We start from the raw sequence: 13494 nt of genomic DNA on the forward strand, positions 1-13494 counted from the left end.
AAGTGGAACTATTTCATCATTACCACATCAATAACATTATTATTGCATCACTAACACTGGCGCTAAATAAATGGTTCCACACATTTCTACTTTGATCTGCAGTGTTCGTGTCACAAATTAGTGTCTTAACTGTTGTATTTAACATTTTTTTCTAATCGTTTACATTACGTCACAATTCCCTAAAATTGGCGTAATGTTTACTGCGTTAAAGCAGAGCAGTCTACATTAAAAGTATAAGTAAGTACGTGTGTTTTTGTGCGACTGAGAAACCAAGCTAAAAGCGAAACTGATAGTTAACACTTATACGGGCATCGGTTGACAAGCGTTGAAGTATATTCCAAAATAGCGGGAACAGTATTGTGTTCGTGACAGTTCAGTTTTTTTTCCGCAGGGTTAGGGTATCTTTACAGAATTTAACTTCTGAAATTAGATTTAATGGCATCTCCCAAGTTACGTAAATTAGATCTCAGATCTTTCATAAATTAGATGTCAGATCACGGCAGGGATGCGGAGTTGGACTTGCGTAAGACTAGGTAAAATTACCCGAGTCCGACTTGTGTGCATGCGCAGTCTAAAATTTCGAAACTAGTAACTGTAAATTGTTAAGGTGGAATAGCATAAATTATGTTGGCGTGTTTTCCATGACCCCTATGAGTGGATTGCTGATATCCATTCCATTTTAGTTACGTAAATCATGGAAAAACAGGCTGTAGAGTCTGAGCCGTACTCGAGACTCGATAAAGCTGCACATTTGGCCGGACTCGGACTCAGGTTGTTTTTAACCGACTCCACAGCCCTGGTTGCCAGTGCAAAACCAAACATAGAAAAATGTTTGGCACGCGAGTTGTTGATATTTTGAAATTATTCATAAACTGGCACACTGCATACGAAAGGTTGCCGACCCTGCACTAGAGGAAATATTTTTGAAATATGAAATGAGAAATTTTAACTTAAAAAGTAAATATTGAGCCTTTTTTGACAAAATTTTAAATTATTAGGAAATGATTGATTTAAACAACTTGTTGTTTGAGGGACTTTATTAGTATCTGCGTGTGGGCGTCGTAACTCTTCGTTGTTAAGAGCATTTTTCGGTGATTTGCTGACTACTGGCGGAGAAGGCAAATCAGTCGTGTTTCGTGATTTAGGTGTATGCAAAACTCTTTAAAAATTTAACTCTGACGTTTGGAATTAGGAAAATCGGCTAATTACAAATCGCAAACCCCCCCAAAACACAGTAAAAACTGTTAAATACATTTGTCGAAATTAAAGATAAACGACTATTTGTACAAATATAAAGTACCAGGTGAACCATAAAACTAACACGGCAATCCAGTGGTCATAAAAATACTGGGTGCTCCCAGCAATTTATAAAGCTCATTACAGTTTTCGTTACAATTATTTATATTTTCTTCGTTTAACGACAATCAATTTAATTTTGATCCTAACTTATAAATTTTGACCAAATTGTGATTTTACTACACAAGATACGAAATAATTGGTAAACAACAACTTCTATGACGTCAGAATACAATGAAGACAATGCTGTTTTGCAAAGCACAAATTTTTGGCATTTGGTTCTGACAAAGTGTGTAAGAACAAGAAGACAACCATTATTGCTGAAAAAGTCTGCAAATTCAGCAAATTGGGATTATATGGTGACACGAAATCAAAAGAGTGGTACTACCAAGGGTATGAATAATTATTAAAGTGTTAAAACAAACGTTAGAGTTTCTAGGAAGACATAATGAATATTTTTAATTGAGCTGTATCGGAGGACTTTTTTAGGGTGAGATGTAAACCAGGTAGAAAGCAAACTACCAGAAAAATAATACCTTAACAGCGAGTTTATTACTAGAGAGGGTTAAGAATTTTCACTCGCCCGGTGCCATTGCTTCTGGCGTGTAAATTAGACCTCAGAACAAAACATAAGACATCAGCCTAAACAGGTTTAAATTAATTAATATGGGTCAATTGGGGCATGTCCAGGACCAATCTCAATGAATCCAACCCTGCAGTCGGATTACAAAGAACACTTGAATGCCGAAAATGATAAAAATATTGGAAACTTTTTCGCGCTGATGAAACTCGTTGCTCAGAATCTACCACTATTGGCAAAACACGTCCAACACGCAGAAAAAATTCGGAATCAGTTTCTTATTTGTCACCCGAAATTCAGAATAAATTTATTCATTTATATACTTGCATCAACTGTAAAGAGCAAGTTGACTCAACTCCTGATTTAGGACAGCGTGAACAACTTCCTAAGGTCATAAGATTTGTGGATGTTGATTTTCATATTAAAAGAGTAACTATTCAAGAACCATTTTTCGATTATAGGGAGATACATTCAAAAGATGCAGCAAGCCTATAGAGAAAGTTATCGTCGATAGACTGAAATCTCACGAGAAACCTCTAGTCGACTGTAAAGCACAATGTTATGACAATGCTGCTGTGATGGCGGGGCGTAGTATATCAGGCCTTCAACAACGAATATGTGACAGAAATCACAGAGCAGTGTTTGTCAACTGTGATGACCACATCTTAAATTTAGCAGGAGTACACTTAGCTAAGCAAGATCCAATTATCGTCACATTATTTACGACACTTAAAATTATATATTATTTTTTCTCTCATTCAACAATTCGGTGGAGAGTAAAAAAAAGAGAGAATAAGAAATAGCTTTTCCGATAGCAGTAAAAAGAGAGTCTGAAACACGATGGAGTGCACGATCAGAAACTATTAAAGCTATCCATGAAGGACTGAATGAACTAGTAAAACTGCTAGAAATTATCGGAGGACTCAACTATAACACCTGCTCTAGAAGAGGTGCACAGCAGCAGGCCAGCGTATTGAATAACTAGTTTTATTACAATTCTGGAATGCCATTTTGGGAAAAATCGATCTGATACAAAAGCGCCTACAGGATCCTACAATGAATTTCCATCAAGCCGCAACTGATATTGAATCTTTGGAGCAAGATATTTTCAGACTTCGTGGTGGTTTGAGCCAAGCCGCTGTAATAAAGGCCAAAACAAAATGCTCAATCTGGGTGATTAAGGTTGTCACAAGTTGCGTTATACCTGTAAAACGTCTTTATAATCTCAGACAATGCGTTACTCTGTCATCTGTCACTGACCATTGTACCTATTGTTTTGGCGTGACTTTGTGGTAAGGCGTGGCGTGTTATTCTACATAAACGACGTTAAATTAAACATCTACAGTTTTTGCTGTACCAGTTGTAGGTTGGCCAGCACAGAAAAGCAACTTTGGGACATTTGTCCTAAAAGTTTGTGACAATTAGGGGCTCCTCCGGGATTCATTCTATTGAACTATGTTTGCTGTTGACCTAGTTTTATCTGGTTGTGTAGAAAACGAGATGGAAAAGATTGAACAAGTTGACAAGCAAATGGGTTTGACTGGAGCCGACTTGGCAAAGTTCATAAATGAACAGCATGCGTTCGAGAGAGAAGAGCGACGCCGAGTTAGGGAAGCTGAATTTCAGCAAATAGTTGCCGAGGCTGAAGCTGAAGAAGGCGTAGAAATGCCGAGGCTTAAGCGGCAAAAAATCAAAGGGAATCCGAAGCGAGACAGGTAGTATCAGTTGGAATTAAAACGGTTCGAACTTCAACTGGCAGAGGTTTAGCGCGAGAAGGCAGCCACAAGCAAGGAAAAAGCGCCTAAACTGCCATCGTTTGTTAACGGCAAGGACGAGTTGGATAGCCATCTGCCACGCTTCGAGCGCTTTGCTGTAACCTACAAGTGGGATAAGTCAGAGTGGGAGACTACGCTAAGCGCCCCTCTGACAGGTCGAGCATTGGATGTATATTCAAGAATTTCGGACGCTGACGCTGTGAACCATCAGCTCAAGCTAGCTTTACTGAACCGTCACGATTTGAATGAAGAAGGGTACCGCAGTAAGTTTCGGAGTTCAAACACCGAAAATGATTATAGGTCCGCAGAATTACCGGGCGCAACTTTCCACTTTTTTTTGGTAGATATGAGTGATTCGCCAAAGAACCATCGCTAAAGTCATGTCCCAGAGAGTTGTCGACTTAAGTAACAGGCAAGTCCTTGCTCTAACGAGTGTTGCTGAGCAGTTCCTGGCGGCACACAACCATGAGTTGGCCCAGGACATGCGTCAATGTAAAGTGCGCGAATTCTGTTTTAGCTGCAAGTAGGACATAACGCCAAGAGTTGTCAACAGACCCACGAGAAGGTGCTTTATATACGATAAGATAGGACATCTAGCCGAGGATTGTAATTCACGCGCAATGCTGCTGAGGCCGATGTGAATCTCAAACTCGACCGCATGCGCACCGAGGAATGTTACACAGTCGGATCGCGGATATAACTTACCAATCCCAAAAGGTTTAGTTGACGATAAAAAAGTGACTGTATTAAGAGACACCGGTTGCACAGGCGTTCTGGTTGATACACAATTTGTTCGAGAAGACCAAATTGTTGACAGACCCGGCCATGAAGCGGGCCAAAGGCTCTGTCGTGTCTGCCGAGGTAGCAAAGATAAAGGCCATTACACCATTTTGGACAGGCGAGGTAGAGGCTCTATGTCTAGCCGATATTTTGCATGAACTGTGCATCGGAAACATTCGGGGCGCTAGAGGAGCGGAAGACCCTGATTCATTGCTGGAAGAAGCGAATGCTGTCCAAAAGCGTTCCCACAAAAAACATAACAAAGATAAGAAGAAACCGCTGGTGGTGCCTGAATGTGACGAATGACCTGTGACGGACAAGGCTGAATTCGACAGGGCACAGAGATAAGACACGGCAATCGTTCAAAAGGGAAACAGGTAACCAAATACTAAAAAGGGGACAAAGTAACCAAATTTGTGGAGGACTGCTATACCGGATGTTTCAACACCCGAAACACAGCAGAAGAGAATAGAATAGATTAAACAAATTGTTTTACAAAGTAAGCTAAAAGAAAGCGCTATTAAGGTTGCCCATAATTTCATTACGGCCGAAACCGTGAGAGACGTACTCATCGACTTGTTCAGTCGATTAGGCATTCCTAAAGAAGTGCTACTTAGGTACTTAATTTGTCTACGAGTACATGCAAGAAGTAAACCGCCTTCTAATTATGAGACATATGACGACAAGTCCCTCTCACCCTATGTCTAACGGCGGGGTAGAAAAATTTTACGGGACTCTAAAGAAAATACTGAAAAGACAATGTTGTGACCAGCCAAAACAATGGAACAGATTTATTGGTGCTTTGTTGTTTGCATATCGCCAAGTTCCTCGATAATCTACGGGATTTTCACCCTTTGAACTACTACGGGGAGACGTTTCGCGGTTCAATGACCATACTAAAAGGAAAATGTGGGATAAACTCACACACGGATACGGAAGTGAGATCGATGAGAGATACAAAGAGGTAATATAACAAAAAGGCCAAGCCACGACGGATGGAATAGCGCTACTGCTGCTACCAACCGACCACAATAAGTTACTTCTCCAGTGGAAAGGCCCATTTACAGTGGCGGAGAAACGTGGGTAAATGTGTAATTATTTTCTGGATGTGAATGGAAGAAATCGTGCTTTCCATGCGAACATGCATAAAAACTATGTCTCTAGAATGCCTGCCACCGGCAATCAGGATACATCACTTGTCCACCAGGGTTGTACGGCTGTGGGTGAAAATAAGACAACCACGATGACGTCACTACAATCTATCAAGTTTGACGAAACAGAAGGAGGGGGGGGGGGGCGTTGGCGGCTACAAAATCTTACGCGGACATTTTTATCGATTACCCGGGAAATGTTGGTTTGCTCGAACATCGTATACAGCTCACGAATGATCGGCCGGTGCGGTCAAAACCATACACCGCTCCTTACCACATTACGGACGAATTAAAGCGCGAAATCGACGAGATGATGCAACTGGGAATAATACGACGATCCCACTCAGCATACGCATCGCCTGTGGTTGGCGTGAAGAAAAAATATGGTTCTGATCAGATTTGTATCGACTATGGAAAGTTAAACAAGATACCCCTGTTCAATCCGGAACTGATGCCAACAGCAGAAAAGGTGTTCCAAAGACTGTCCAGCAAATACTTTACTAAACTGGATCTTACGAAGGGGTACTGGAAGGTACCCGTTGCTAACAAGCACATTCACAGAACGGCTTTCGTTACGCGCAGAGGTATGTATGGATTTCTCAAAATGCCATTCGGGATGGTTAACTCGGGTGCGACTTTCGTTCGCGCAATGCGCTCTTTATTGATGGAACTAAGCGACGTTGTTAGCTATTGACGACATCCTAGTACACTCAGACACGTGGGAGAAGCATATCGTGGCACTAAAGGATTTTTTTCTGCGATTAGCCGAAGCCAACCTATCAAACCGGCGAAGTGCATAATAGGGACCAGCAATGTGGATTTTCGTAAAAATAACGTGGATTTTCGTAAAAAATAAATGGATTTTCGTAAAAATAAAGTTGGACGTAATCGGCCTGAACGAGGACAACGTTATAAAGATACACGAATCGGTTCGCCGAAAGACAAAGAAGGAAGTTCGATCGTTCATTAGGTTGACCGACTACTACAAGGATTTTATCCCGAACTACGCATCTATAGCCAAGGCTCTCACTGATCTAACAAATAAGGGGCTCCCGATGGAGGTGGTATGGGGCCCTGAACAAAAATAATCGTTAGGTCAGCTGAAGAATAAATTGGTTGATAAACCAATTCTGCACCTCCCAGATGGCTCAAACAAGGGTCTCGGATGTGTGCTGCTACAAGATGTGATGGGACCCTAGTCACTGTGAGCTACGGCAAGCAAGAAATTGAACAAGGCTGAGGAGTCGTACTCCACCAACTAGAATGAGTGCCTTGCTATCATTGTGGCAATTAAAAAAGTAAGATTTACTTAAGTACGGCGCTGAGTTGACTCTCCAGGCGGATCACCAGCCGCACACTTATCTAACTTCGGCAAAATTTGCGAATGACAGCCTTATGCGTTGGGCGATATACCTGCAAAGCTTTCGAATGAAATACGAAAGTATTAAAGGAGTCGATAACGTCGGTGCCGACTACATGAGCAGGCTTGATTAAGAAAATGTTTTGTATTTGCAAACTTATTTAATACATTTAGTGTCTCGTTACTCAATAAGGTACACTAAGCCAGAGGTCCGCAAATAGTGGGTCGCGAAAGCCTCAAAACATAGCACCTCAAAGTAGAATATTAGATCCTTTTATTCGTGCTGTTAGGCGAGCAACTATACCGTGTAATGCCAGGTACAGAGATTTTGCAATTTACTTGAAGGGCGTTAAATGAAACATTCGACGTTAAACGAAAAGGTACGCTGCAGGGTGACTCAAGGTCAATTTTAGGCCAATATTCAGCGAGATTATGCACAGTCTATTAATCAAGTAATGGTAACGCAATAATATAACAAAAATCGAGAAATTATTTTGATGAATGTTGTGACATCGCTTGGCTCAGTAGAAAACAGAGCCGAATATAAAAACAATTTGGCGGAGTCAAAGAAAAACTTTGTAATGACTATAACTAAGTTCATTTTATTTTAGAAAGTAAGTGCATTTATACGGCTGCATCTTTTATATACGTGAAGAAGTAAAACACAATGCTAGGTATTTTTATAAGCAGGGGGGCCACGAGGATTGAAAGCCTTTTAAAGGGGGCCACGAAGTATAACAGGTTGAGAACCACTGTTTCAGACAGTTCAACTATGCAATCATTTTTTTATCATTTTTAATTGAATCATCCATTTTAAGAAATCACTTTAGTCCAAAGATTCGGCTAAGCATAGCAGTTTTTTTTAGTTGCTTGTGTTATGAAACACAAGCCTTTTAAAGCTTAGGCTGCTCAGTCATTTTACAGATCCCATTAAAACATTTTATCTTTTGACATAAATAAACGCCACAGAATTATCATAGTAAAGAGAGACACAATAAGTTATTGTATTTTTACCCAGGCTATTCTATTAAAAACACTTTTATATTTTGGTCGCGAGACTTTGGCACATGTATTTTGGGGTCGCGTCTTAAAGTATTTGCGGACCCCTGTACTAAGCTATAGTGCTACTAAGGCTGCCGCAATCTATTTATTTTTTCAGTAAGGTGCGGTAAGCTAAAATGGTTGGAAACCACTGGTTTATACCATAAAACGTGCCTTACACATTTTTTAGCCAAAATTTTCAGTCGTACTTTAAGAATTGATTTGCAGTTTTTCGGTAAAATAATATATACCTTTGTACAGTAAAGTGAGTAAATTTATTGTGTACTATAAAAAATACATAGTTACTGGCTGTAACTGCTGAACGTACTAAACGCCAATACAAAGCAATATTATAGGTTTACTACAGTGTGACATGATCATAAAAAATCACGTATATGAGGCGCAAAAATCAGCTCGTCGAAACCAAAAAGTTCCTGTAGTTTCCTACTTCATTTTGCACAATCACAAATCTTTTGGACTATCGTTACCCACTTGGTCACAAATTAATTTGCATAGTAAAGTTTAGGGTTTTTTTAGGCTACTCACGTTGTAGAAGGCCATGGCAGAGTGAAGATCGTGTTGACATTGATGTACCACGCCACAGGCGGTTAAAAGTCGTGCTGTTGGCGGCCCGCATTTGAGCGCCACTGAAAGGTCACGAGCGGCCGCGTCAAGGTTACTGGCGTGCAGACACGTGACTGCTCGGCCCTCTAGCGCCGCCTGGCAGTTAGGATCCAGGTTAATTGCAGAAGTAAACTGCATCCACGCTAGTTGCAAGTGACCGTGAATCTAAAAAAAACAGGGTAGGGGGTAAATCGTATAACTTGCGGTACATTCGAAAATAAACAAAATTGATGAATTAGTTCATAATTGCACACGCAATATGTTTAAAGCAAGTGGGCTGCGGCATTGTTATGAGCTTTTTTGATGTAGTGTTTACTGCCAATCGCATTCTTCAAAACTGCATAGAAATCGTGCTTGAAAATGAATTACACCGTATTTTATGTGAATAAACATAAAAATATTTTATGTGAATAAACACATCATCTTTTATATAGTTCCTATACTCTTTTATAAAAAAATGTATTAAAAATCACCATAACAAATAAATCATTTATTATAACAAAAAATCACCAGTATTAAGTGGACAAATAGATTTATTTTAGCTTTTTTTAAATATAATTATAATTAAATTACGTCATTTTAGTTTCAACTTGGATTAAAATTGGAATTACTGCATTCTTGGAAACCAAAATATAAACTAGATTTACATATTTATTCATAATCAATTAGGCTTAAATCGCAGAATATTCTCGTCAAAATACCTTGGCCGTTTGTACCACACCTTCGTTATTTTCCCGGCATTTAAACTCACTTGCAAGTTGTATCCGAGATGAACGCGAGCATCTACATTGGCCGGGTCGAGTCGCAGAGCCTTCTCGTACTCCACCTTAGCCTCTTTGAGTCGTCCTGCGTCATTGTACACATCACCCCTGCCTACGTAGGCGGCAATGATGTAGGGGTCGACCTCGAGACATTTGGTGTAGGCGGCCTCTGCCTCGGACAGATCATGCAACCTGAGCAAAAAAGTTTTTCATTTTAGGACATGAAACAAACGATGTTACGCATTTTAAATTACATACGCCATTTCTCGTAGGCATGAATACAAAAAAGGAGGTTAAACCAGATCATCAAACTAAGCATTTTTTTTTGTTCAAATTAGAATAACAAAATCAAATAATAAATATTAAGTTCCTGTTGCCGAGGCCTACAGCGAAAATAGCTTTAAACATTATCTATATTTGACGTATAAAAATTTACACGCGACTATTACAAGACTATAACGCAATTTAGTCATATTTTACCTCGAAGAGCACGCCACTTACTTGTGATAGCATAGAGCCATCGTGTGAAGGATGCGAGTGTCGTTGGGCGACAGTCGCGACGCCTCGCCGAGGTCCAGGGCTGCGTTCCTGGCATCCCGGAATCCGCTGTCCAGGTAGAGCAGGGCGCGGTTGACAAAAACTCGCATCCGCAGCGCACGGCTCGCCCCATCAGCTTCGCTCATGCTCAGGATTAAAATGATGCTATAGTCCTAAAATCGATAATTTAGTCTTTACGGTACGAGAGTCTATCCAAAAGAAAGCAACATGACACTATACCGACACAGCTAAACTAAACTGCCCTAAAATTTATTTGTGTCATACATAAAAAATACCTTGTTTTATTGCACCTTGACCGATCAGGGTAAATGTTTTTTTTAGGGGTGTCCGATACTTGACATTTTATTCTGATACCGATACCAGACATTTTGGTCAAAAAGTATTGCGATCCGATACGAAAATGACGTCATTACCGTGCCTTTTATTGTGCCTAAGGCACAATACATTTCATTTAACCGTTCATATGTAAGTTATTAGGCCGAAATTCTCTTTAGCGTTAGGAAATTTAGTGAACCCGAACAGAAAAATCGAGAAAATAGAGGGGTTTGCGGCAAGGAGTGCTCAGGCTATTTTGAGAAAATATATACCAAGCGTAGCCAATTCCTTTTTCCTGCAGTAATTAAAGTGGGATTTTTACACTTTATTACAATCTTGTTCTTTATATGTTTTGTGTTTCGACTTTCTAAAAATTTTTAAGCAAATTTTGTAAAAAAAATAAGGTAGAACCTAGGGTGAAAGAGACTAGTGACAGGCCGTAAAAATATATATTTAACCATCAAAAGGGATAGTACTACAAGTAAGCAGTAAGTCGAGTTACCTTAAGAGCATCTTCGTAGCGTTTCATTTTATGCAGGCAGACGGCCCGGTTGTAATAGGCCAGTGTGCATTGCTTGTCGAGCGCGATGGCCATGCTCAAGTCAGTGATGGCGTGGTGAAACGCACTGATGCGAAACTTAAGTGCTCCGCGGCAGAGAAGGGCCCGTACGCTCATCGGTCGCAATCGCAAGGCTTCATTGCAGTTTAGAATAGCCTGACAAAACAATACAACGTATGAGGGTTCGTTAAAAATGGCACATGTAAAGCTAAAACTTTTTTTCATATTTTATACTACGATATCTCTGTCGTAAACTGTATTTAAAAACAAATATGTATTGTATATGTTTTGTTTGCGTCTCACGAGGCTCTAAAATTTCCTACGTTTAGATTTGAGTCGTTTGGTTCTAGTGGCAAAGTTTCCACTTATATATTGTTAAGTTTTTTTAAAAAAAAAATATGCGTCGTTTATCAATCACAACTTAGCAACTCCTATAATATTTTAACTTGGCTCGATATAGCAGAATGCCCACCTTGCTGTAGCGCTTCTTGGTGCAGTAGAACGCTGCCCTGCTTAGATAAGCTTCAAACAGTTTAGGATTGAGCGCCAGAGCTCTGTTGAGGTCCTGAACGCCCTTGGAGTGGTCGAGTTTGAGCCGACACAAGCCCCTCTGATAGTAGGCCTCGGCGAAGTTCTGGTTCACCTGAAGAGTTTAGTGAATAGTTACTGGTAGAAGAACTGTACAATTTTATATATATTTTTCCATCGAAAATCTGACATAGTCGATCAAAAAAGTTTGACTTCGTTTATCATTCCATTTCGGGAATACTTCCCTCACTGTTTGACAAATTGGCGAGCCGTTTCAATCAGCAGTATTAGGTTAAAAAATATAGCAATGACTAGCATATATAGCTTTAAAGTTTGACTAATTGTTTAATGGCGAAATAATGCCAGTGTTTAGAACGGGTGGCCAAGTAAAGACTCCAAGTGTAATAATTGAACACCAACACATAAAGTTTTTTTTACGTAAATGTCGTATTTAAATAATCCAATATTTTAGTTTTTATAAGAGAAACTTTTAAAACCTATTCCTCAAACTGTTATTTTTAAGTTGTGAGCCTACAGTATGCTGCATTCCTCACTATCGCATTCATCACATTGAATATGGCCTAGCCCTACACTAAGTACGTAGCCTATGTACAACTTGTTATGTATTACATTAATATTAAATGACCAACAGTGCTGCATCCACGTTTTTGCACAACCTCAACAGATTTGCGCCTACCCGAAGAGCTTCATTGTAAGAATGGAGGGCCTGGGAGTGGTCCGTCATCTCGGTGTAGCACTGACCCAGGAGAAAATGCATCTCGGCGGTCTCAGCAGTAGGAGCTTGGTTGCTCTTCAGAGAAACGTCGCCGTACGCGTACAAGGTCGACAGCTCAAGGGCGTTTTTCAAGTTGGTGATCGCCTCCTTTTATACAAATTTTGCCTGGTTTCTTTGCAATACTTAAAAAACAACTAGAACTAAGGAAAACACAAAAGTTGTTTTAGGTTTACAATTTTAACCATGTCGATTTCAAGGAAAACACTGTCTTAGACTGCTTACCAGAAATATTTACTTTAATAAGTTCCGAATCAGTTACATTTTTTAGTTGTCATGTAACAAACAGTATTGCATAACAAATGGTGATGATTGAAAAATACTGTTATGCTGAAACAGTTTTAAACTTGTTTCAAGCGACACATTTGAAAACGTACTTGAACTTGCGCACACCCAGCGCTAACAATTTTAATAATTATACGTTTATTCGTTTTTAACAGAAAATTAAAATTACCTGCTGCATTTTTTCGTTACATTGATGTTAAATACACATGTAAGGGTATAACATTAATATATTTGCAAGCATTTTATTACCGCAATTGATTTAATAATACGAGACAGAATCATTGTACGATGCCCTCACAAGATTAAAACGCACCAGGGCGTAGCGACGCACAGTTTGAGAACCTTATAAAGTACCAAACATTTTTAATTAAATCCGTTTTCAATAAATTACATTGAATAATTGATCATCTTTATAAATAAAGAATATATAGTAGCTGAATCCGTAACTACTTCTAACACCAACCCTTAGTTTTAACCAACCTTAAAGCGTTTTCCTTTTATGAGTGCTTTCGAAAGCAGAACGTACATATGTGGAACCGGTTTGGTCCGACAGGCTGCGCTGAGACTATCGACGGCGGCCGTGTGGTTGCCTAGAAACGACTGGACGACGGCCTGCTGAGTGGCTGAGGTCGACACCAAACTCTGTGGGACAGGACGTATGTTGGACTTACCGATATGACAGATTAATAAATAAATCTTTTTCCCAATGCACCATTAAAAACATGGTAAATAAAAGAGTTGTGTGAGTTAGTGATATTCAAACCATAGCAGAAGTAAAACCAAGTATACTAAAATAATGTCCCAACTTGATTTTATTAGAACAACTAAATTGAAAATGTTATTCAACTTTCTTTATGTTAAAATACTAGAAAGGGCGTACAACTCACATTGCCGGGACTCGGTTTACTTACTCAAAAACGAATGGATTTTGTGAATTACACGCGGTATTACGATACAGGCCATAGGGTCGCAGAAGAAGTAGACACATTAGACATGTAAAGTGACTGGGAAAGATCTAACAATAATGTAGTGTTCTTTCTGGCCTGTACCCAGGGGTCATGGTAAATTAATTTTTTTACCGAAACGCT

At 39.6% G+C, this 13494-nt stretch overlaps 1 protein-coding gene and 1 pseudogene across 1 annotated transcript in view; one reads left to right on the forward strand and one right to left on the reverse strand.

Moving 5' to 3' along the window:
- Positions 1 to 13494, reverse strand: part of LOC146168390 (uncharacterized) — a 29106-nt gene that overhangs the window by 1910 nt on the left and 13702 nt on the right. The window contains exons 25-31 of the mRNA XM_083381934.1: positions 12887 to 13048; positions 12026 to 12211; positions 11273 to 11443; positions 10744 to 10956; positions 9870 to 10078; positions 9359 to 9560; positions 8530 to 8772 (exon numbers count right to left, since the gene is read on the reverse strand). Of these exons, the coding sequence (XP_083238060.1) occupies positions 8530 to 8772; positions 9359 to 9560; positions 9870 to 10078; positions 10744 to 10956; positions 11273 to 11443; positions 12026 to 12211; positions 12887 to 13048 (1386 nt within the window). The remainder of the gene's footprint in view (positions 1 to 8529; positions 8773 to 9358; positions 9561 to 9869; positions 10079 to 10743; positions 10957 to 11272; positions 11444 to 12025; positions 12212 to 12886; positions 13049 to 13494) is intronic.
- Positions 3377 to 4737, forward strand: LOC146168391 (uncharacterized; annotated as a pseudogene).

This window comes from Ascidiella aspersa, chromosome 1, assembly GCF_963924565.1.
Source record: "Ascidiella aspersa chromosome 1, kaAscAspe10.2, whole genome shotgun sequence".
Classification (NCBI taxonomy): Eukaryota; Metazoa; Chordata; class Ascidiacea; order Phlebobranchia; family Ascidiidae; genus Ascidiella; species Ascidiella aspersa.